Raw genomic sequence first — 25856 nt, 5'->3', positions numbered from 1 at the left:
CAGTATGGATTAAACAGTGCTGCTGTTTCCACAAGCAACCCATTGAGGCAAATGAGATTTTTCCTTATTCATTTTGAACAGTTAGAGTATCTCACTATTCCCTTCTCCCATCCCAGTTCCAAAATAAATACTAAAAACCAATACCCCTGGACTTTTTACTGTATGATCAGCCATCAGGAGGGATATATATGTACTATTACTTAAGTCACTGTGTGCTGGTAATCAGAGGAGGCCTGAGCAGTCATCTTACAGCAGGCCATACGGGGACATTGCTACATATATGTCTGTGTTTATTCCATAACTAAATACCATACAGAAAAAATTTAACAAATATCAGAGAAATAAATATTTTATTACAAGTATAACTGGTAGTGTGTATATTATACATTTATTTCACTGAATCAGTTGTACGGTTACAAGAGATCACATATAAAAAAAACACACACAACTTGTCACGTCTACCAGTATCAGTACAAAACAAGTGAATAAAGCACTTAGACAGGTCTAAGACCTGTGCTAACAGTCAGTGCCGTCTGTTAACCCCTCAAGGCCACGCCTTGCTATGTACAGCATGCCCACCTGCCAGGGAGGGGTTAATCTGTGCAAACATTATTTTGAAGGAATGCATTGATAATAATTCTCCATCTGCGTTTATTCCAGAGTGAGTAACTGTGATTGGTGTTTCTCTCGTAACTTGATTATTGTTGTTTTTGATAAACTTCCCGGATCAATAAAGATTTTCTGCAGCAAAAAAACGAAAACAATTTAGATAGAACAAGCATAAATTTATCTCGAAGGTTAAAGGGAATGAATACCCAAAAGAAAACATTTTGTGTACTGTGCACAACATGCCAGAAATGTAATTTCCTTCTGATGTGAATCACAAATGCTCATTTGTCTTAACATGCTAAACTTCTAAAATTTTTGTAAAGGAGTAAAGAGTGTGCAAGATATAAAAAGGCCTCTTAAAAGAAACCCCAAAAAACAGTGGGGTTGTAAGAGCAAGGAGCATATTCACTTCACTTAGTGAATGAGATGAAGCTGTGGAGATTTTCATCATTCAATCCCAAGAAGAAAAAAATAAAAATTAAGATTTTTGTACTTACAGAAAAATCTTTTTCTATATGTGGGAGACTCCCAAAATGTATGGAGGAAGGTGATCTGGTCTGATTAGGCCTCGTACACACGTGCAGATTGTCGGCCGAAAAGATTCGGCCGCCGAACGATCGGCCGATTGTAGGCTTGTTAGTATGATGCTTCCGACAGCCGACAGCGCACTTTCGGCCGAAAAGAATCTGTCGTGCAAGCATTAAAATTTTTGTATGCCGACACCAGAGCGGCTGATTGTTCGCCAGTCAATACAGAATTCGGCCGACAGACAGCAGATTTGCAAGACTGGGCATGCTCAGAAAAGAAAAAACACGGAAAGTTAACTATCACATGACATCACTTCTGCAGTCGGCGGACAAAATTTGTGTGCAGTCTTTTGCACTTTTCAGCGGACACGACAGCCCGGGGACAAAAGACGGCCGATCGGTCGGCCGACAATCTGCACGTGTGTACGGGGCATTAGACTAAAAGTGAACTTTTCGGCAATCAAAGAAAACGCTGTCTAGGTGAATAATGTGTTGGCTTTGCACCAAAGATCATGTTGTGGGGATGTTTTTCAGCAGCCGGGACTGGGAAACTGGTCAGAATTGAGAGAAAGATGGATGGTGCTAAAAACAGGGATATTCTTGAGCAAAACCTGTACTACTCAGTGTATGTGATTTGAGGCTAGGATGGAGGTTCACCTTCCAGCAGGACAATGACCCCAAACACACTGCTAAAGCAACACTTGAGTGGTTTAAGGGGAAACATGTAAATGTGTTGGGAGTGGCCTAGTCAAAGCCCAGACCTCAATCCAATAGAAAATCTGTGGTCAGACTTAGATTGCTTTTCATAAGCGCAAACCATCCAACTTGATGGAGCTGGAGCAGTTTGGCAAGGAGGAATGGGCAAAAATCCCAGTGGTAAGATGTGGCAAGCTCATAGAGACTTAGCCAAAGCGACTTGGAGCTGGGATGGCTGCAAAAGGTGGTTCTACAAAGTATTAACTTTAGGGGGGGTGAATAGTTATGCACATTGACTTTTTCTGTTATTTTGTCCTATTTTCTGTTTGCTTCACATTAAAAAAATAAAAAAACATCTTCAAATTTGAGGGCATGTTCTGTAAATTAAATGATGCAAAGCCTCAAACATTCCAGGTTGTGAGACAACAAAACACGAAAAATGTCAAGGGGGTGAATACTTTTGCAAGGCACTGTATATGCGCTCTTTCACATTTGATTTTGTGAGTGAAAAGCTCACAAAAGGCCTGCATGGTTTTCTCCCTTCCCTTGCTTTTGTCTTCTAGACCAGATCTACTAAATCTAGTAGAAAAAGAGATGCCTGCACACAGATAAACAGGGATGATGGAATACTGTAATCTAGACTGATGCACATAACAGAATTGCATAAGGATGAGCAGGGACCCATCCCATAATACCTGTAGGTGTCACTGGGTCTGAGAAGGGAATACTGCAAACCTGCCTATCTTTAATCTAAGAAACAGCAGGCCTGCCCCAATCCAGCAGGGCATCTTCTGCCAAGGAGCAAAGTGCAGAATGTTTACTAGATTAAGAGCAGGAAGGAGTCTGGAGCAACTTCAGCAAAAAGGCTGCATATAAGCAACAGAAGGAGGATGTACTTTAGCCCCACTAGGGAGTACTGGCAGCAGAATCTCAGAGTATCCCACCTGCTGACAATCTAGGGCAGTGATGGCGAACCTTGGCACCCCAGATGTTTTAGAACTACATTTCCTATGATGCTCAACTACACTGCGGAGTAGTTCCAAAACATCTAGGGTGCCAAGGTTCGCCATCACTGATCTAGGAGATCTCAGGACCATCCAGCCATGGATTCTTCTTGCCAAGCAGGAGATAAAGTACCTAGGCGTAGAATCCTCTTTCCATGTGGAGGTCCCCAGTGAAAAAAGTGTCAAATGCCGATGTCTTGTCTCTAGCAAGGACAGTGTAATCAAGAGTAGCTCACTTGGTGCTGTCCACTGTAGAAGCCACATCACTTGACCTGTCACATAGAAAGCTCCCAGACGTTCTCAGAGGAGAAAACCCAGCAACACTTAAGTAATGTCCAACAGAGATGGTCAGAATATTGAGTCACAGACAGATCCCTTGACAAAGCGGAAACTGTATTCTGGAGAACAGTGCTAAGGGAAAGACACCCAAACTCCTGGAACACTAGCAAAAAAATAAAAACTGAGGAATGCTGGGTAGAGAAGAGGTTATACGGAGGCTGGTAGCAATAACCCAAGTGAACTCCTGTGCCCCCAACTGGACAAAGGAGAGGCTCTGTTTCTTATATTTTCCTTCAATAGGGTTGGGTGAATCTTCACCTTTATTTCATTTATTAAGCGAGTTGAAAATCCACTTTGCAAAGTGAATATGCTCTACTCCTTTAGTAAATGTCAAGTACTGTGTTAACAACTATAACATTTCATCTACAAACTCAACAAGAGATGAAGTTCATAAGACCCATATACATATGAAATACCTGCATGAAGAGGTGGCATTCTGTGACCAATTGTCCTTTTGTTATTTCCTTAAACTTGTCACACACATCTGGAAAGTTTCGGCCTTCTAATATGAAAGCTTGGTACTGTTTTATTAGTGTTAAGGCTACTCGAAAAATTATTTTTGATCCCTCGTAAAACAGACAGTCCCATATTCGCAACACAGTCTGTGAAGTACAAGAACAATGTTTATTATACTTTCTCAACATTTTAGCCATCTTAAATGATATTTAAATAATTATAAGCTGACAACACTATAGGATCCCCCTTTATGCATTTTAGGCCCCATTCACACCTGGGTTTTGGCGCTTGAGGCTCAAAAACAAATAGTTCATGAGCTACTTTTAAGACAGATTGGAGAATTTTTGGCCCCATAGACTTCAATGGAAAAATGTAACGTGCATTTGTCGCACATTTTCTGGCAAAACAGCAGCTCTTCATCCCCTAGGGCTTTTTATTGACTAAAAGCAAAAAGGCTTGAATCTTGAACACACAGGTTAAAAAAAAAAACTTTTAATACACTTCTAAAACTATTAAATACGCTTGCAAAAGCTCTCGCAAAAAGCACCCAGAAATTGGCTCTGCTCAGGTGTGAATGCAGCCTTAAGGCCCATGTACACGATAAGAAAATCAGAAGTAAAATTTCGTCCGAACGATTTGCAGATTTTCAGATCGTTACTATAGTGCTTTCTACAGCAGATTATGAATTTTCGGACAAAAAAAAAACGGAAAGGGCAGGCTATAAAATTTTTATCATACATGAACACAACATTCGATTTTCATTTAACTAGTTCAAGACTACGCATGCTCAGAAACTAAAGACTTCACTTCTGAAATTTAATTCGGTCGTACGAGAATTTTTGTATGAAAGTAACCTCTTCACTTGCGATAGGAGACTAGCGTGCAACAAAGAACAGACAGACATTTGTCCAATAATCTGATCGTGTGTACGAGGCTTTAGTCTTTCTGCAGCAAGGTTCTTAGTATTCATCTAGCATAAAGTGTCTGCATTCTACAAAGTCACTGAAGAAACTGCTATACAGCATTGTAAATAGTATACAGGTCCTCTCTCCCTGGATTGAGGAAAGAAGCCAATACTAAAAAGTGTAAAATATTTTTTACTAATGTAATCAAATTTATGCTTAGTTGCATAGGCATTTCACAATCTGGTAGAACCACCTTTGGCTGCAGTTATACCGGTGAGTCTTTAGGGGTCAGGTTCTACTAGCATATCTGGATACTGAAATTTTCGAGCAGTCTTTTTGACCAATTATTGTTCTGTCAAGTTGGATAGCAACCATTTGTGATTCACATTTTTTTTTTAAGGTTTCCACCAGGTTCTGAGTTGCATTGATACCTAGACTTTGATAATGCCATTTTAAGCACTTCTTTTCTTGAATTTAAATCACTTCATTGTAGCTTTGGCTGTGGGTCCAGGCTCGTGTTCTTAAAACAGTTCCTCAGGGTGCTGATAAAAATGTTGTCTTTGCAATATGCATGGCAGTGACAGCATTAGAGAACATGTCCCCTGGGTGACAAGTAGGGCTGTCTTTAGGTCACAGACGATAGTTTTTATTAACCATTTAAGCCCCAGGCCTATTTTTGACACTTTGTTTACACGTTAAAATCAGTATTTTTTGCTAGAAAACTACTTAGAACCCCAAACATTATATATTATATATATATATATATATATATATATATATATATATATATATATATATATATATATATATATATATATATATATTTTTAGCAAAGACTCTGGAGTATAAAATATCGCTCACTGCAATATTTTTTGTCACGCAGTATTTGCACAGCGGTCTTTCAAACGCCATTTTTGGGAAAAATTACAAAAAAAAAAAAAATCACATTTCACTGCATTTAAAAAAACTAAACAGTAAAGTTAGCCCATTTTTTTTTTTTTTATATATTGTGAAAGATGATGTCACGCCGAGTAAATAGATACCAAACATGTTACGGTTTAAAATTGCGCACACCCATGGAATGGCAACAAACTACGGTCAATAAAAATCTCCATAAGCGATGCTTTAAAAATTTTTAACAGTTACCAGTTTAGAGTTTGAGTGTAGCTCTTTTTTCAAAATGATTGCTCACGCGGCGATACCTCACATGTGTGGTTTGAAAAGCGATTTAATTTGCGGCCCGACTTCAGTATAAGTTTTCTTTCGTGCGCGAGCTAACGGCGACAGGGGCGACTAAAACATTTTTTTTTTTTTCATTTTAACACAGGTTTTTTAAAAAAAATAATAAATCTGATCACTTTTATTGCTGTCACAAGCAATGTAAACATCCCTTGTGACAACAATATGCAGTGACAGGTACTCTTTAGGGAGGGATAGGGAGACCCCTCCACTGCACTTCTATGTATTCAAAAACGCCAAAAACTGCATTTTTGAATACAGTTACTTTTTGAATCTGCCGCCTTTAGCAGCCGAGTAACCCGGATGTGACGTCATGGACGCCGCCTCCGGGTTACGTCATTGGAGACCCGATCGAAGCCACATCCAGCTTAGATCAGGACTCCATGCAGCCGGCGGAGGAGCCGGCTGGTGGGACGGGAAACCTGGGCAGAGCCGTGGAAGGCGGCGGCGGCCGTCCCCTCCCGCTCGCCGGGGTAACGATCGAGCGGCTCCCGAGCCGCATCGGTCGTTACCGCCGGAAAGCCGACCGCCAGCTCTAAACAACTGTACTGGGATGATGCCTCTAGCTAGAGGCATTATCTTGGTACAACCACTTAAAGTCAGCCGACGTAGGGGTCAGTTTGCGTTAAGTGGTTAAAGCCACAAAATGTCGACCAGAAAACCTTGCTTTCTCAAATTCTTACAGTTTGCTATATTTCTCATGGTTTTCTTTTAGTATAGTCTCTAAATTTAGTATATATATATATATATATATATATATATATATATATACACACACACACACACACACACACATATTATATATATATATATATATATATATATATATATATATATCTAGTCCCAAGGGTAGCCACTGCACTGTGTGTGAGGTAAATTCCAAGGCGTTCAACCACAAAGAAATCCATACAAATATACAGAGGCGCTCAAGTGTCATGCAACAGTGATAAATCAAAGCAACACTTATTTTGTTGAGGTTTCAAGCTTTTGACAAAGATGAACTCCCATTGAAACCTCAAAAATAAAACACTGATTTATTTCTGTTGCAAGATATACAGTGCTCAGCATAAATGAGTACACCCCAACAGATTGGAAAATCTTTACTTTCCTTTCAGAATCAACATTTTCTATGGGACACTATACTACAAAAACACTCCCACAAATGTGGGCCATTGATTGCAGCCAAGATTTGTTAATTTGCACACTCAAAAGTATTTTTCATAAATTCATTCAAGACCATGTTGCAAAAATAAATACACCTCAACTAAAGTCTAAAGCCTCGTACACATGCATCGATTATTGGCCGTGAATTTTCGGCCAACGTCCAATCGGCCGATTTTCGGCTTGTTAGTATGATGCTTCCGACAACCGACTGCGACTTTTCGGCCGAAAAAAATCTGGTGTGCATGCTACAAAATTTTTGTTGGCCGTCAACACAACGGCCGATTTTCCGTCAGTCAGTACAGATTTCGGCAGACAAAAATCTGATGAGCAAGACTGGGCATGCTCAGAGAAGAAAAACACACAGAAAGTAAACCAGCACATGACATCACTTCTGAAGTAGATTTTTGTTGGCCGAGAAAATTCGTGTGCAGTCTAGGCACATTCCAACCAACAAACAAACACCACTCTGGACAAAAGTCGGACGATCGAGGCATTAGGAGCAAAGCTACATTTTAGACAACAAAATCCTAATTAACAAGAATTCAACTACAGGGGAGTCTTAATCATTAAACAGGTGTCCAGCAGACAGTTGATTAAAAAAGGGAGTTACTTAACCACTTAAGCCCCGGAAGATTTTACCCCCTTCCTGACCAGGGGGTATTTTGCGATTCGGGACTGCGTGACTTTAACGGACAATTGCGCGGTCGTGCGACGCTGTACCTAAACGAATTTGACGTCCTTTTTTTCCCCACAAACAGAGCTTTCTTTTGGTGGTATTTGATCACCTGTGCGATTTTTTGATCACGCGCTATAAACAAAAAAAGAGCGTCAATTTTGCAAAAATAACAATATTTTTCACATTTTTTTATATGAAATTCCCAAAAAAAGTAAAAATCAAAATTTTTTAACATTTTTGGCCAATTTGTTTTATGCTACATATGTTTGGCAAAAAAAAAAAAAAAAAAAAAAAAAAAAAAAAAAAAATCGCAAAAAGCGTATTTTGATTGGTTTGCGCAAAAGTTATCGCGTTTACTAACAAAGGGAAAGATTTTTGTCATTTTTGTTGTTTGTTTTTTTTAACGCGTAATTGCGGCGATCTGCGATTTTTTTTGCGGTACTGCGACATTGCGGCGGACAGATCGGACCCTTGACTGATATTTTTGACACTTTTGGGGTTACCAGTGACATTTCTACAGTAATCAGTGCTATATATATATATATATATATGCACTTTTACTGTAAAAATGACACTGGCAGTGAAGGGGTTAACTTTATTTGAGAGGGAGGGGCTGTGTGTGTCCCTAGGGGCGTGATTCTAACTGATTGGCTGTGGTTTGAGGTGTAGTTACACTGATCAACGGTTCTACATAGTAGATCCGAATGATCAGTGTCTCTACACAGGGAGAACTGACAGGCAGCTTGTTCTTGTTTACACAAGCTGCCTGCCTTTCTCCCTCTCCCCCGACGATCGCAGAGTGACCGGCGGACATCGGGTCCGCTGGTCACACGCGCGGGGGGGGTGCGTGGCCACGCGGGAGCGTCACTCTGCCTGTGAGGGGCTGACCGCCGCCGTATATAGTCGTGCGGCGGTCGGCAAGTGGTTAAAGAAAACCCCTTCCCATTTCTTTTTTTTTTTGAAAATTTGTTTTTATTGAATTTTTGCACAAAAAAAAAACAGACAAGACAATGCCACGCAGGGCAACAAGCATAAACAGTGACAACAGGTCAAACCCCTCCCATACCAAACCCCCCACCCACCCCCCCCCCCCCCCCACTCCAGGCTCCATCCAGCACGTCCAGTGGAAAAACAAAGCATCCATCAGTAATAAAGATTAAGACTGCTCCAATTATCCAGTAGTAAGGTCACAGAACATATAGATTAGTCCAGCACAGAGCCCACCAGCAGCAACCCCATGGCTTAGTCAAAAAATAGAGAGACTTCTATACATGCAGTAAGAACACAATGAACAGGAAAATATCACCGACCGGCATGTCCATCCCCCTCCCCCCCCCAGACAATCCCGAACAGTAGCACACAGAACACTAAAGCTGATCAACGGAGGTCGAGGCCGGAGAGTCTATCCATGTTTTCCATACTTTATCAAACTTGCGGGGGCATCCCCTACTGAGATACGTGGCCTTATAGAGCGGAGTCACTTTATTAACCAAGCCTTTCCAGAAAAGGATCGTGGGAGCCAAGGGACTCTTCCAGTGTAAGAGCAGAGCCTTGCGAGCATAGAAAAGCAGTAAGCTGACCAGAGTACGAACGGCCCTCGCAGGGGCCAAGCCATCCACCAACCCCAACCCCTTCCCATTTCATGCTGTCAGCTAGAGATGGGCTCGGGTGTGTTCGAGTTCCCACGTTCCTGATCCTGCCAGGAAGCCGACACTGCACTCTGCAAATCACAGGCGGTGAGACATTTCCCGATCAGCAAGCACAGATCGGGAAATGTCTCAGTGCCTGTGATTTGCGGAGTGCAGTGTCGGCATTTTGCCAGGATTGGGCACGTGGGAACTCGGAACACACTCAAGCTCATCTCTACTGTGAGCAATGGAACCACATAGAAGAGAGATGTCACAAGGCCTGAAAAATAAAATAATTTCTTTACACAAGAAGGTAAAAGCTACAAGGTCAGCAAAGCTTTTACTTATCAGTCAGAATACTGTAGCAAAAGTGATACAAAAAATCACCAAAGATGCAACAGCAACCATCTCACAGATGTCCAGGCTGCCCGCGGGATACACCTCGACAGGAGCATCTTCTGATGAGAAGGGTTAAAAGAAAATCGCCATGCAAGGTAACTGCAGAGAGCTAAAAAAGTAGAAAGCCAAACTGGGGGGATGGTTTCCCATGACACAATACGGTGTACACCGCAGAAGAATGGCATGCATAGGTGTCATCCACGAAGGAAGCCTCTCCTTAAGCCCATACACAAAAAAGCGCAACTAGAATTTGCCAGGGCCCATGCTGAAAAAAAAAAAAAGAGGACTACTGGGACTCTGTACTCTGGAGTGATATGACCAAGCTAAATGTTTTTGGAACGGATGGCTTCAAAACTGTATGGTGTCACAACAGTGAGGAGTACAAAGAAAAATGCATGGTGCCTACGGTGAAACATGATGGTGATAGTGTTGTTCTGTGGAGCTGCATGAGTGCTGCTGTTTTTGGGGAGCAGCATTTTATTGATGGTATCATGAATTCACAGATGTACTGCTCTATATCGAAAGAGAAGATACTACCATCACTCTGTTCCCTTGGACATTGTGCATTTTTCCAACATGACAATGATCCAAAACACACATCTAAGGCCACTGTTGCATTTCTGAAGAAGAACAGGGTGAAAGTGATTCAGTTGCCAAGTACAGTATGTCTCCTGATCTGAACCCAATCGAATACCTGGGGAATTCTAAAGAGATGAGCATCACTCTGCATCCAGCATCCAAGCTCTAAAAGGGGTCGATCTTAACCACTTTCCGACCGCCCCTCACGAATTTACTGCGGCAGGGTGGCCGGGCTGCGCATAATCATGTAGATCATCGTGATTATGTGCCCATAGATTAGGCGGCGCCGGACCCGCGCTTCCGATTAGACACAGCGGGAGCCAGACCGCATGGCGAGCGGGCTCGATCGCCGCTAGCCTCCTGCGATCTTCGGCTAGAATGACAGAAGAGCCGTCTGCCTATGTAAACAAAGCAGTTGGCTTTTCTGTCAGAGAAAGATGTGTGATTCAGTTAAGCTGAATCACCGATCTCTCTACCTCTGTCCAACACCCCCCCCCCCCCACAGTTAGTAAGCACATATAGGGAACACATTTAACCCCTTGATCACTCCCAGTGTTAACCCCTTCCCTGCCAGTGTAATTTACAGTAACAGTGCATATTATTTAGCACTGATTACTGTATTAATGTCACTGGTCCCCAAAAAAGGTCCGATCTGTCCACTGCAATGTCGAAGTTCCGATAAAAATCACTGTTTGCCGTCATTACGAATATAAAATAAATAAAAAGTCCATAAATCTATTCCACAGTTTGTAAACGCTATAACTTTTGCGCAAACCAATATATGCTTTTTGGCATTTTTTTTTACCAAGAATATATAGCAGAATACAAATTGGCCTAAAATTATAAAAAAAAATAGATTTTTTTTTATTGGGAATGATTTATAGCAAAAAGTAAAAAAATAAATTTAGTTTTTTTCAAAATTGTCGCTCTTTTTTGTTTATAGCGCAAAATCTAAAAACCGCAAAGGTAATCAAATACCACCAAAAGAAAGTTCTATTTGTGGGAAAAAAGACATCAATTGTATTTAGGTATGGCGTCGCACGACCGCGCAATTGTCAGTTAAAGCAACGCAGTGCTAAATCGCAAAAAAATGGCCTGGTCATTTAGGGGGTAAAACTTTCCGGAGCTGAAGTGGGTAAAGAATGGAAAAAGATAGATGTTGTAATATGTCGCCAACTTGTTCATTCCATGCCTTGAAGGCTTGGTGCTGTCCTTCCGAATCATAGAGGTCATACAAAATACTAGATAGAGATGTTTTTGTTGTCGGGTGTATTCATTGTTTTCATCAACTAATTTGAGTAAAGCTGAAGATTCTGTAATCTATTAGATTAACCCCACTTTCATGTAATGAGTTAAACAAATTTTCTATAAAACTCATTGTTCATGTATTCATTGGGATATGGATTAGAATCTTACCTTTCAAAAAGGGAAGTACTCCTTTATGCTGAGTACTGTATATGAGAGAGATGTTCTTGATTTTTGTTTTTAGATTGAATGGGGTCTGTAGTTTTCAGACAAAACAGGGTAATGCGAGTCATTATTTTGTAGCTATTATAACCAGCAGACTCCAGGCCTAGGTGGAATATGTGCAATTCAAGTTTTTAATTGATTGGACTATTTTATGTAGGTCAGTGACATAAAAACTGGATTTTTGACTTACCATAAAATCCTTTTCTCTGAAGTTTGACAGATGCAGCTCCATATTCCTCTTGACCATTGGTTATGCTGCCACCCCCCCCCCCCCCAGAAGTAGTACACTAGTTGGCAGGAAAAATCTTTACCATGCCTATGGGGCAGTCCCTGCAGGCATACCCCCACCCACTCTGCTATAGGGTTCAGTTCTGTTGCTTTTTAGAAGAAAAAACCCCATCCCACTCAGAATTTGAGGGGTGGGTGCTGCGTCTGTCAATGAACGATAGAGAAAACTTGATTTTTGACTTGCCGTGAAGTCCTTTTCTCTGAAGTCCATTGACAGACGCAGCTCCATATTCTTCTTGACCATTGGGACGTCCCAAAGCAGTAATTGCATGAGCGGTGGGAAAACAATGCAGAGAAAGAACGTAAATTTCCCCAAAGGCTAAACTTAGCCAACCAGTGAACAAGGAGCTCAACCAGGAACAACTGGAGCTTACCTAGAAAACATACACCCTTAAAAGATAATATTTTCACTTTTAAACAGCAGCCTGCAAAACCTTGCGGCCAAAAAAAAGCATCCGGGGAAGCCACAAAATTCTACAAAGTAGATGTGTTGAACGTGTGCACGGACGACCAAGTTGCCGCCTTGCAAACTTGCATTTCTGACACCTGTTGGCGAAAAACCCAAGAGGCACTCAGCGTCCTAGTAGAATGCGCCTTCACAGGGAAAGGGGGAACCTGACCCTTCCGTAAATAAGCCTGTACCACCATCTGCCTGATCCATCTGGATATGGTCGCGGAAGACACAGCCAATCCCTTTTGAAATCCTTCCGTGAGGACAAAAAGTCTGAGTTCCTGAAAGATTCAGTAGCCGCCAGGTAAACCCTGATTGCCTGAACTACATCCAAAGAATGCAAGGCAATTTCCTTAGGATGCTGGGGCATAGGATAGAGTGAAGGCAGCACAATGTCTTCATACAAATGGAAATCAGAAACCACCTTCGGAAGAAACAACTGATTTGGTAGAAGTACCACCTTATCGCTGTGGACCACCAGATAAGGTGAACGGCAGGATAGTGCCGCCAATTCAGATACTCTGCGAGCAGAGTAATAGCCACCAAAAAGGCTACCTTCTGTGACAGTGTAAGTAGAGGAAGTTCCCTAATGTTCTTAAAAGGAGGTTTTTGAAGAACAGACAGTACCAAGTTAAGATCCCACGGAGGTAACTGATCGATATTGCAAACCTCCTGAATAAGAGTGCGAATCAAAGCATGCGTGGCTAAAGGGCATTGGAAAAACACAGCCAAAGCCGACACTTGGCCTTTTATAGTACCCAAGGCCAACTGCTGTTCAACCCCTCTTTGGAGAAAATTAAAAAATCCTAGCCACCGAAAAGGCAAGGATGCACCTTTGGCAATTCACACCATGAAATGTATGATTTCCACATTCAATGATCGATCTTCCTGGGAGGTAGATTTTCTAGCCTTCAACAGTGTAGGAGTCAGAAAGACCCCTGTCCTTCAATACCAGGCTTTCAACAGCCACGCCGTTAAAGTCAGCGACTGTAAAGCAGGATGGAAGCTCGTCCCTTGACACAGCAGATCTTCCCTGAGAGGAAGTCTCCAAGGAGCATCAGTGATCAACCTTACCAGATCTGGGTACCAAGACCTGCGAGGCCAGTCTGGGGCCACCAGAGTGACCGGAATCCCTTCCACCTATAGTCTGCGCAGAAGCCTCGGCAGGATTCTCAGCGCAGGGAATGCATAGATCAGCCGATACGGACCCCAAAGAGCCACCAGTGCATCTGTGGCGTCGGCCAGAGGATTCCGAGACCTGGCTACAAACCTCTGTACCTTCCTGTTAAGTCGAGAGGCTAACAGGTCAATGTTGGGTGTCCCCCACCGGACACACAGCAGGTGAAACACTTCCAGGTGCAGGGACCATTCCCCCTGATCCAACACCTGATGACTCAGGTAATCCGCCTGCCAGTTCTCCACACCTGGGATGTGCATGGCCGAAAGTGCTGGAACAAAATTTTGTGCCCATTTCAGGATCTCGGCCACCTCCCGGGCTGCCAAGACACTCTTGATGCCCCCTTGATGATTGATGTAAGCCATGGCATTGTCCGATTGAATCCGGACTGGACAACCCTGCAAATGATTTGTCCAGTGACTCAGGCAAAACATTGTCGCTCTGAGTTCCACAATATTGACCAGAAGTCTGGACTCTTGTACTATCCAAAACCCCTGGACACACCGCTTTTCCAGTACTCCTCCCCAGCTGGACAGGCTGTCGTCCATAGTTACCACGGTCCAATACAATGGGAGAAAGGACTTGTCCTGGCGCAGTGCTAACAAACAAATCGCCCCTGCAACTTTTGCAGCTTGTCCGGGGGAAGAAAAACCCTCGCCGAAGCGAAGTCCAGAGTCAGGCCCAGATAATCCAGTTGAGGATGGTACCAGAGCAGATTTTTTTGAAATTAAGGTTCTAACCAAACTCTTGCTGAGTCCGTACAGTGATTGTCAAGTCGCCCAACAGGACTGAATTTGAGTCTGCTCTTAAGAGGAGATCGTCCAGGTACCCCAGTACCGCAATCCCCTGTTGTCACAGTAATACCAATACTGGAGCCAACACTTTGGTGAAGACTCTGGGGGGCTGAGGCGAGACCAAAGGGTAACGCCACAAATTGATAATGCTCCTCTCCTACAGCGAAGCAAAGAAAACGCTGGTGTCCAGCGTAAATAGGGATGTGTAGATATACGTCCTTGAAATCAATGGAGGCCAAAAAGTCTCCTTGAAGTAAGGACGCCGCTACCGTGCGAATAGACTTCATTGAAAACTTCTGTACCCACATAAAGCAGTTCAGAGTCTTGAGGTCCAGGATTGGATGCACTTTTCCTTCTTTTCTGGGCACAGTGAACAGGTTTGAATAGAACCCCTAAAAGCGTTCCCGAAAAGGGAACCAGGCACAATCACCCTTTGCGACAGCAGATCTTGTACCGCCTCTCATAGATCCCTTAACCGATCTGGAGATAGGTGTAGATTGGATGGGAAGAACCTGTCCGATAGTCGACACCTGAAAACGATCTTGTAACCCGATCAGATCAGTTCCTGGACCCATTTGTCCTGAATCAAGGCCATGGTTCTGGAAGGAATCAAAGACATCCCCCCACCCCAAATATGGGTGAGGGCGTCCCTTCATGCAGATGGGAATTTGTCTACAGGTCTGGATTGGCCTGCTCTCGGCTCACCGAACCATGTCTTCTTGGAACCCCCAGAAGACCTAGGTGGCTTAGATCCTTTTCCCTGTGTGCCAGAGGCACAAAAGGGCCGCAAAATAAGGCCTCCGTCTAGTATGTGGTGAGTTGCCCTTGGCAGATTGAGGAAGAAGAGTACTCTTCCCACTTGTGAGTCCTTTGAATAATTCATCTACTGAGGATCCAAACAAACGGTCTCCTGTAAAGGGGAGATCTGATCGAGCCTTTTTTGAAGCCTGATCCGCAGACCAGCTTTTTAGCCACACCATGCGTCTCATAGCTACCCCCACCACGGACACTCTGGCTACAAGGGGGGGGGGCCGCATCTAACGACGCATCACATATAAATAGTAGGGCTTGGAGCATTTGGTCTGTTCGCTCTGTCAGGCCCGGTGAGAGCGGTTCGGTTTCTAGGTCACTTTTCAGTATTTGCTCATTCTGTTATGGTCTGGAACACCAGCGAAGATCGGTTTAAGTATTGAGCCCGCTATCACGTGTAAGTGGTGGGACAGACTCAATCCGTCTATCCACAGGGTTTGTAAAAACTGGGGACTCCTCCACCGGGACCACAGTAGATTTGTTCAGTCTGGAAACCGGATGGCCCACCTTCGGTGGCACAAGTCCATCTTGCGGATACTGGGTCCACGAATGGGTAGCACCTTTTAAAATGCTTCAGCACCACTAACATCTGTTTGATGCGCCCCCACTGTTCATTGACAAATTTTGTCAAAAGGTTCTGGACAAGGGAAAACCTTTGCCGACTTCTGGGATTTGCAAGTGCCAAAAGACACCTGTGTCCCTGACGGATATGTCGTCTTCGCCATCCAAGTGTGATGATGCAGAACCCTCAGGGTGACATGCATCCGTGGCGGCCATATCTACCTCAGAATCAGACCAGGTTTTCCAAAATCGCCGTTAAAGCAGACAGGGGTTGCGACCCGGAGGTCCCCGCAACCGGAAGGAGGGGATCTGTAGGTTAAATTTGTTCCTGGGACTCCATGTGAAATATGAACCCTGGAATAACGCAGTGTCAATTTAGGAAAACTGCAAAAAAACTGACCCACACCGCTGCACTAGCGGTACTACAATTATCAGCCACTAGCACTAGCGATAGCAGGGTGAGCGAGGAAGACCTACAGGGATCCCAACAGACATACCACCAATCGATGTGGACGAAAACAGGATCGATCTGCTGTGTAGAAAAACAATCTGTACAGGAAGAGGAAGTACCTCGGTCATTCACTAGAGAAAAGGTCTAGCTCCTCTCTGCTGTCCAGCTATTGGAGACTCAGAGAAAATGGCCGTCCAATACATTCTTATGGGGAAACCACAAAAACATGGCCGCCCATGCATTTCCAAGGGAAATTCTGCAAAATGAGGCTGAACGGTTCTACAGCAAAATGGTGACCCCCCCCCCCCCCGGTGTGCCATGCGGTCTCCAGGACCCCCTAAGGGGTCCGAACGATTAGTGGCATTGAGGGATCCCTGCAAGGACCCCTACCAGGATTAAGCCCCCCAGTGGATCCGATATAGCGGCATTGGCGCACCCACCTCCGCGGACCCGTCACTGACTGAGGTAGGGACCTTCTTGATAGTGGGGAGGGAGGCTTTGGGGGGGCCCTAGTATGTGCCAGGGGAAGTGAGGGATACTCAAGGGTCCGACCTTCCCAGGGAGGGGCCCACGTCCGCCCCAAGATCGCCAGAGCTATGGGGGGGGGGGGGGGACACTACACACCATACCAGTGACCTCTGGTGGGCACCACTCCAGACAGACTACCCCTCGGAGTGGGGGTGCCGATGGCCAAAAGGTACGCTGTGACTCAGGCCAAACCATAGGGGCTCTGTCGTGATGAGGCCCAGTGCTGGTCTAGATAGAACCTGCACACGCTCGCTGGCTGGGTTTGGAGACCTTAAGGATCTAGGATATTCAGTTTAAAACCCAGTCCGGCTGTTGATTGCAGTTCTCTCAGGAACATAACTAGCTAAAAAAAAAAAAAAAAGTTTTACCAAAAGTTCCTTTAAAAAAAAAAAAAAAAAAAGCTAAGCCCGAAGTCCCAGCCAGGAACTAGGTCCCAATCTTAAACTAGGCAGATACAAACTGAATCCTATAGCAGAGTGAGTTGGGGTATGCCTGCAGGGACTGTCCCATAGGCGTGGTAAAGATTTTTCTTGCCTAGTTTCCTACTCCTGTAGAGGGGCAGCATAACCCAATGGTCAAGAAGAATATGGAGCTGCGTCTGTCAAAGAACAATAGAGAAATCCCACTTTGATTCCAGGTGTTAAAACAGGGAAGAACATTAGTGAAGAATCATAAGACCAAAGAACACTCAAATTACTTACCTCTACTGGAAGGATGTCTATGAACAAGCAAATAAACCAACGGGAGACAACAAGAGTCCACATCACTCCATGTTTCTCCATTAAATCAGCCACAGCTGGGATCTTCAATTTTACAAGATCTCCCAGTACTTCCTGGTCTACTTTAAGACCAATCATCGCAGGGCTGTAATAGTCTAGTGAAATGAAATAAAATCCATTAATTCAAAAAAATAAAGAAATGTGTCTAAACTATGCATTTAAAATGCCATCTGTGCTAAAAAAAAAAAAAGTTTACAGATATCAGAAGTCCTACTGCAGTTCTATATAAATCCAAAAGGGCAGCCAAAGTACATTAGAATGGTTACAAAGCTTACAGACATGCTCTAAAATGATCTTGCAACTCCAAACTTCAAGTGCTCCTCACAAAAGGTCTTCTGGCTTTGCTTCAGGCCGGAAAACAGACAAAAAACTCGGCATGTCTAAGAAAATAAGAACATTTCCCCCTGACTTTACTATGATTTTCAAATAAGGAAACAATCCATGGCGCGTAAGTCTGTCAATAGATTTGGAAACCTTGAAAATCTGAACATCTGGATCTGACCCAAGATTTCTTCAGGTACAGTGGAACTTCAAACAAACCTATAAAAACACCAATCAGCATAATACTATGGCCATTGACAGGAAAAGTAAATTGCATTGATTATCTCATTACAATAGCACCTAAAGGGGGTGGAATATATTAGGCAGCAAGTGAACATGTCCCTAAAGGGGATGTGTTGAAAGCAGAAAAATTGGGCAAGCGTAAGGATTTGAGCACCAAATTGTAATGGCTAGGTCAGAACAACTACAAAAACCCAGCACTTGTAACCCAGCACTTGTAGAGTGTTCCAGTGGTTGTCAATGACTCCTGCTGTGGTCTCTGAGCCCGTGAGGAGGCAGAGAGTCAAGAGAATAAATGCACATATTCACCAGCACACCACGGATCTTCAAATATGCCCAAATCTTTTAGTCTAGGTTCGCATCTATGCGGGCTGCGCTTGATGAGGTTTTCAGGCACGTTTTGCATTTTTAAACCTTCGTTTTTGATGCATTTTTGCCCAGACCAAATTTTCTCGCTTTAGTGCTCTCACACTTTGAATGACAATTAGTCATGCTACACTGTGCCCAAACAAAATATTTTATCTTTTTTTTTTTTTTTTTTTTTTTTAACATAGAGCTTTCTTTTGGTGTTTTTTTTAATCACCGCTGTTTTTTTGTTCTATTTTTTTGCTATTTAAGCGAAAAAAGCAAAAAAACTTGAAAAAAACATTTTCTATTGTATGAACAAAAATTACTTATTTGCTACATTTTATATTTCGGTCAAATTTTATACTGCTACATATATTTAGTAAAAATAACCCAAAATGAGTGTATATTATTTATTCTGTATGAAAGTTAGAGTCTTTGGTAACAATCATTGAACCTTCATTATACCTGATGTACTGGCTGCCTATCTAATTACTTGAGGCCCTGAAATGTCAGGACAGTACTAATACCCCCCCCCCCCCCCAAATGACCCCTTTTTGGAAAGTAGAAAGTCCAACGTATTTAGAAAGAGGCACATGAGTTTTTTGAAGTTGTAATTTTCCCCCATAATTCTTAGGAAAATGAAGAAATGGATTGTCCCATTCACAAGTTATTTCTCACACACAGCATAGGCATAACGGAATTTTTGTAAAATCTTACCTGTAAAAATTCCTTTCTCTGAGTCCTCCGACAGTCGCCGCCTCCTCCAAGTCATCACTGTTGGTATTGACTTCCGCTCCGCAGGAGTAGCTAGGCATAAAGACTTAGTCAAAAGAACAAAGGCATTTGCATATACACACCCATGGGGGCTGTCCCATCTGGTCAATACGCCCCTGCAGTGACCACTCCCAACTCAGTTTGGTAGCATAGCAGTAGGTAATAAGAACCCCAAAAGAGGGGCGGGGGCGGCGACTGTCGGAGGACTCAGAGAAAGGAATTTTACAGGTAAGATTTTACAAAAATTCAGTTTTCTCTTACGTCCTCCGACAGTCGCCGCCTCCTCTAAGTCATCACTGTTGGGATGTCCCAAAGCAGTATAGACATGAGGGGTGGGAGGCGCAAGCGTAGAAAAGGCAACGCAGTACCCACATCAGAGAAAGGAACCTTACATGCACAGTAAGAGAACCTCTGGGCAACAGAAAACAGTGCTCAACAGGAGCAACAGCCCAGGAAAGCAAATACCAACAGCCAGGGACCCATAAAAAAAACAAGGGTCCTTCATGGCACTGCCGCACTGAGAACCTTGCGGCCAAAGGATGCATCAGCTGACGCCAGAACATCTACTTAGTAGAATTTGGAAAAAGTGTGCACCGACGACCAAGTCGCAGCCTTGCACACCTGGGCCACCGAGGCCCGATGCCAATAGGCCCAGGACGCACTCACAGATCTGGTAGAGTGCGCCTTAACAGGGAAGGGTGGAACCCGTTCCTTCAAAGCATAAGCCTGTTCAATGGTCTGTCTGATCCATTTGGCAATAGTCGCTGCAGATGCAGCCATGCCCTTCCGAGGTCCCTCAGGAAGGACAAAGAGTGAGTCCGTCTTCCAAAAGGACTCCGTATACGACAGGTAAACCCTGATCGCTCTGACAACATCCAAGGAATGCAGAGCAAACTCCTTAGGATGCTTAGGCTTCGTACAAAGCGAAGGTAGGACAATGTCCTCATTAATGTGAAACTCAGAGACCACCTTAGGAAGAAAGGAGGGATGCGGACGCCTTATCCCACCTTATAAGACCTGATAAGACCACCTTATCCCGGTGAATCACCAAGTATGGAGAACGGCAAGATAACGCTGCCAGTTCCGACACCCTGCGAGCCGAAGTGATCACCACCAAAAAGGCAACCTTCTTAGACAGCAGAGGCAACGATATATCCTGAATGTTTCAAAGGGAGCACGCTGTAACACGGACAGAACCAAGTTCAAGTCCCATGGAGGTAAGGGCTCCTTCCTGGGAGGAGCCAAATGTCGCACACCTTGAATGAAGGTGCGAACCAGAGAATGAGACGCCACAGGGCGTTGGAAAAGAATAGCCAGTGCGGACACCTGGCCCTTGATCGTGGCCAGCGCCAGGCGCTGGTCCACACCAGACTGGAGGAAGGCCAAAACTCTAAACACGGAGTACGAGCGAGGGGAGAACCCCCTGGACTCACACCAGGCGAAATAAGCCTTCCAGGTACGGTAATAGATTTTACCAGAGGAGGTTTTTCTAGCCTTGACAAGGGTAGGAATGACCTCAGAGGAGAGACCCCTGTCCCTCAGGACCTGGGTCTCAGCCAGGCCGTTAAAGCCAGCGACTGTAAAGCAGGATGGAAGATCGGACCCTAAGACAGGAGATCTTCCCGCAGAGGCAGCCGCCACGGAGGCGCCACTGCCAGGTGAACAACGTCGGCGTACCAGGACCGGCGTTGTCCAGTCCGGAGCCACCAGAATCACCAGGTTCGGTTCCGAGACTAACCTGCGGAGGAACCTGCATAGCAACTGAATCGGAGGAAAGGCATACATCAGACAATAATGATGCCAAGGGGCCACCAACGCATCCGAGGCGTCCGCCAGCGGATCGCGCGTTCTTGCCACGAACCTTTCCACCTTTTGGTTTAGCCGAGATGCGAACAGATCCACGTCCGGGGATCCCCACTTCGCACACAGCATTTGGAAGACCTCCGGGTGTAGGGACCATTCCCCCTGGTCCAGGGTCTGGCGGCTCAGATAGTCGGCCTGCTAATTCTCCACACCCGGAATGTGAGCCGCTGAGATTGCCGGGACATGAGTCTCGGCCCAAGACAGAATGTCGTTCACCTCCCGGGCCGCCCGAGCACTCCTGGTGCCCCCTTGGTGGTTGATGTAAGCCACTGCGGTAGCATTGTCCGTCTGTACCCGGACAGGACGGCCCCGAAGACGGTCCGACCACTGGAAGAGACAGTTTTATCGCTCCCAATTCCAGCACATTTATCGGGAGGGAGGACTCCTCCTCCGACCAAGTGCCCTGGGCAGACAGGTTGCCCAGGACTCCACCCCAGTCCGACAGGCTGGCATCCGTGGTAATTACCGTCCACACCAACGGACGGAAGGACTTGCCTTCCGCCACCAACGGGGACTGGAGCCACCACAGAAGAGCCAATCTGGTCTGACGACTCAAGGAGACACTCAGATCCAGGGACTGAGGCAGTCTGTCCCACCTGGCCAGGATCTCAGCCTGGAGAGCCCGCGTGTGAAACTGAGCAAAGGGTACTGCCTCGAAGGCCGATACCATCAACCCCAGGCCCCGCATACAGGTCTTGAGTGACGAGGACGGGTTGTCCCCGAGGGACCTGATCTCGTCCCGCAAAGTCCAAAGCTTGTCCTCCGGCAAGAACACCTTTGCCTGAGCAGAGTCCAGAATCATTCCCAGATAGGGAAGATGAACCGATGGAGAAAACGTCGATTTCTGAACGTTGATGGTCCATTCGAACTCCTGGAGCGTCTGTACGGTGGTGGACAGATCGCGCACTAGGTCCTGGCTGGCACGTCATCTCAGAAGTAGATCGTCCAGGTAACCCAAGACCGCAATACCCTGTGCCCTCAGCAGGCCCAGAACCGGCGCCAACACTTAAAAGGTAAAAACCTTTGGTGCCGAAGCGAGACCGAAAGGTAACGCCACAAACTGGTAGTGGTCCTCTGCGATAGCAAACCGAAGGTACCGCTGATGACCCTCGAAAATGGGGACGTGCAGGTACGCATCTTTTAGATCTATCGAGGCCAGGAATTCTCCTGGACTCGAGGCCACCACCGAACGGAGAGACTCCATACGGAACTTCCGAACACGCACAAAGCGGTTCAGCGCTTTCAGGTCCAGAATAGGACGCACTTTGCCCTCCTTTCTGGGCACAGTGAACAGATTTGAATAAAACCCCCGAAACCTGTCCCGATGAGGCACCGGGACAATCCCCCCCTGAACAAGAAGGTCCTGGACCGCTTGGTGCAGGTCCTGCAGACGCCCCGGAGGCAAATGAAGATTTGAGGGAAAGAATCTGTCCGCCGGCCGGGAAAGGAATTCGATCTTGTACCCCGATCGAATGATTTCCTGAACCCACCTGTCCGATATCCGGAGCAGCCAAGGTTGGAGGAAACCGCGCAAACGTCCCCCCACCCCTGAAATGGGTGAGGGCGCCCCTTCAGGCAGAGGCGGACTGACCCGCCGAGCCGGCATTGCCTGACTTCTGCTTACCCGCCCAGGGCTTTTTCTGGCTGCCCTGGGCCTTGAAGGGCTTGCCCTTGGATTGGTTCCGAAAGGCACGAAAGGACCCCTGAGTGGATCTAGGCGCAGAACCCCACTTGCCACGAAAGGACTTGTTCTTCGGGTTCTGGGGCAGCAAAGTGCTCTTGCCCCCCGTGACGCCTTTCACCAGGGTATCCAACGCCTCGCCAAAAAGGCAAGAGCCAGCATAGGGAAAATCAGCAACTGTTTTCCGCGAGGACTGGTCAGCCGACCAGCTCTTTAGCCATATCAGCCACCGGTTAAGTACCGAGACACTAGAGAGGCGTGCTACTAAGGGGACCTCATTTAAGGCCGCATCACACCGATACATGATTCCTTGGTGGATTTGATCCACCATTTCCAGCCGGGCAGACGGAACATCAGACACGAGGTTGCTCCTAAGCCCCTTAGTCCAATCGGCCACCACCTGAGCCACATAAACGGACGCGAAAATGGGTCTGAGCAACGAGCCCGCCACCGTATAGGAATGGCGGGCTAGAGACTCCCAACCGCCGGTCCGTGGGATCCCGGAAAACCGGGGTATCCTCAGAAGGAACCAAGGTAGCCTTGTTTAACACAGCCACAGTGTGATCCACCTGTGGAGGCACACACCATCGTGATTCCGTAGCCGGTGCAAAAGGATAAAGCAATTTGAACCGACTAGGCACCAGGAATGGACGTTTTAACGTGCGCCACATTTCATTAACAGTGTAATGAAATTCAGCTGGGCAGGGAAAAACCTGCGCCGACTTGCGGGTCCTGTGCGTCCCAAATGAGGACACAACGCCCGGAGGACTGGGCTCATCCTCCAAATGTAGTGTTTCCTTAACAGAAACAATTAATTCATCCATGGTCGCCCGCTCCTCAGGCAACCCCGGGGAGGAGGTATCAACCCCTTCCCCCTCTGCCTCCCCCTCAGAGCCCATCGGGTCTAAGGATGAGCGAGACCCTGAAAAGGGCACGCTTGCAGCAGCAGCCATATCACCATATGAATAAGAAGAGAGGGACAATCTGGGCCTCTTTTTAGCAGCACGTTCAGCCATCAGCATTTCCATATTTGACACCAAAGTCACCACTACAGCGGCCAAATCAGGTCTCAGAGGGGGCCACAGGAGAACTGGGGACCCCCACCAGAGCTGGGGGGAATTTGCTGTCCTGAGAATCCATTGCTCAAGGTTACAAAACAACAGTGCAAGTTCGTACTGCCAATTTAAGATCGCTGCGGAGTGCGCAGCCCACTTCTACAGCTACAGTGACAAAGACCCCCAAACAGGAGAAGAAAAAAACTGAGCCAGAAGCGACAATACAGAAAGATATGGAGAGCGATAACCTGCAGAGCCCCGCAGAGTGTTGCTTCAGAGGAAAAGGAAGTGCTGCTAGAGTAGGCTGAACTTATAGGCTGCATGACTCAGGGAAAATGGCTGCCCCATAGGATTGCATGGAAGGCTCCGCCAAAATGGCCACCGGACATGCGGTCGGAACGATCGTTCTGCCACCGCAAAATGGCGGCGAATGGAGCCAAAACAGCATGTAGTATTGCCCATAGAGAAGCCAAACATGCCTGCCCATACCTAAAATGGCGGACCGCGCAAGTTTACCCCGCTGCGGCCGCCACACACACAGTCTGCACCCCCAACAAGCACCGAAGTGACACAGGGAAGGGGACCCCCAAAAACATACAGCACCGCAGCACATGCACAAGCGATCCCCGCAGGGACCGCATCAGGGAGTCACACAGGCACAGACATGGGGGACACACAGCAACACAGGACTGCCACCCCAGACAGAGGCCCCACACAGAAGTACTTACCTGTACCAGATGGCGTGGGGCGCCTCTCAGAACGGAAAGCCGCTGTCCTCATCTGACAGGGAGTGCCGTTAGCCAGGGACATGACGCTGCATTCATCGCAGATGTGTCCAGTGAGGTAGCCACCTCACGGCTGCATCCCTGCTGCGAACAGGGATGGGTCATTCATAGTGCCAGGAGGAACCACGGCTGAACGCTCAATGGCGGGCTGGGGGTCCATCTGACCCTCTGCCCTGGAGAACCAGGGCGGTCAGTCAGAATCCCAGCACCGCATGATCCATCTTCTTCCGAAGAGTCGACTAAAAACTAAAAGCTGACAAAATAAACAGCTAGTAAAGTTAGAAAAAAAACTGACATTTTCAAAAGAAAAAAAGATTAGATAGGCTGAGACTGTAGCCCCAGCACAGGGAAGCCTAACTACTCCTGACGCTAGGCAGAATGAAACTGAGTTGGGAGTGGTCACTGCAGGGGGGTATTGACCAGATGGGACAGCCCCCATGGGTGTGTATATGCAAATGCCTTTGTTCTTTTGACTAAGTCTTCATGCCTAGCTACTCCTGCGGAGCAGAAGTCAATACCAACAGTGATGACTTAGAGGAGGCGGCGACTGTCGGAGGACTTAAGAGAAACTTACAATTACACCACTTTGCCACACGTCCTGAGTATGGTGATACCACATGTGTGAGACTGATGACCTATCACATTTCTGAAAGCCCTAGAGCACCAGGACAATGGAATTACCAGCAGCAGCAAATAGCAAAGAAGGGTATGTGTCAATCAGAGCAATTGAATAGTTGCAGCAGAGTATGGCACTAATAGGCAAAATATGGAGAATTCAGCAGGATGACCACTCAGATTGATAGCTTCAGAGGAGGATGCAGAGTGGGAGGGGCGAAACGTGTAAGGCTGACATCTATATGTCTGACATCATAGCCGGTCATTTTCTGGTGGTTGGAACGCAAACGGAGACGGCATCCACCACAAGGTTTTAAATCGGATCGCTATTGTTTTAACTAAGTGGATTGCATTTTATTAAATAAATATTTGTATGAATAACTTCATTGGGAGCCTTTGGCATGAGGAGGAATCTTAGGAACCTGACATCCAGGAGACAAACATTTCACCTTACCAGTAAGAACCACAGGGGAATATAATTTATTGCCGATTCAGCACCTTTACTCTTCCGTTCTATTTGTCTGGCGAGTGGGGACACAAGAAGGGAGCACGGAGTGAAGCACAAAGTTACCCCACCACCTTTTGATATTTGAGCACTAGCACTTTGAGAAATTTATGTCGCAATTACATTATATAGTCATTGC

The 25856-nt window shown here is 45.8% G+C and overlaps 1 protein-coding gene across 2 annotated transcripts in view; it reads right to left on the bottom strand.

The window, feature by feature from the left end:
* Positions 1-333: 333 nt before the first annotated feature.
* The window catches only part of LOC309547449 (growth hormone-regulated TBC protein 1-like), a 122121-nt gene continuing 96598 nt past the window's right edge, over positions 334-25856 (bottom strand). For both annotated transcript variants that reach the window (XM_082247308.1, XM_082247307.1), the window contains 3 exons: positions 17453-17625; positions 3592-3777; positions 334-741 (listed from right to left, as the gene is read on the bottom strand). In XM_082247308.1, coding sequence (XP_082103434.1) covers positions 652-741; positions 3592-3777; positions 17453-17625 — 449 coding nt within the window. In that variant the 3' untranslated portion in view covers positions 334-651. The remainder of the gene's footprint in view (positions 742-3591; positions 3778-17452; positions 17626-25856) is intronic.

This window comes from Pelophylax lessonae, assembly GCF_965119305.1.
Source record: "Pelophylax lessonae genome assembly, chromosome: 2".
NCBI classification, from domain to species: Eukaryota; Metazoa; Chordata; class Amphibia; order Anura; family Ranidae; genus Pelophylax; species Pelophylax lessonae.
This window is presented reverse-complemented; position numbering and strand designations above follow the sequence as displayed.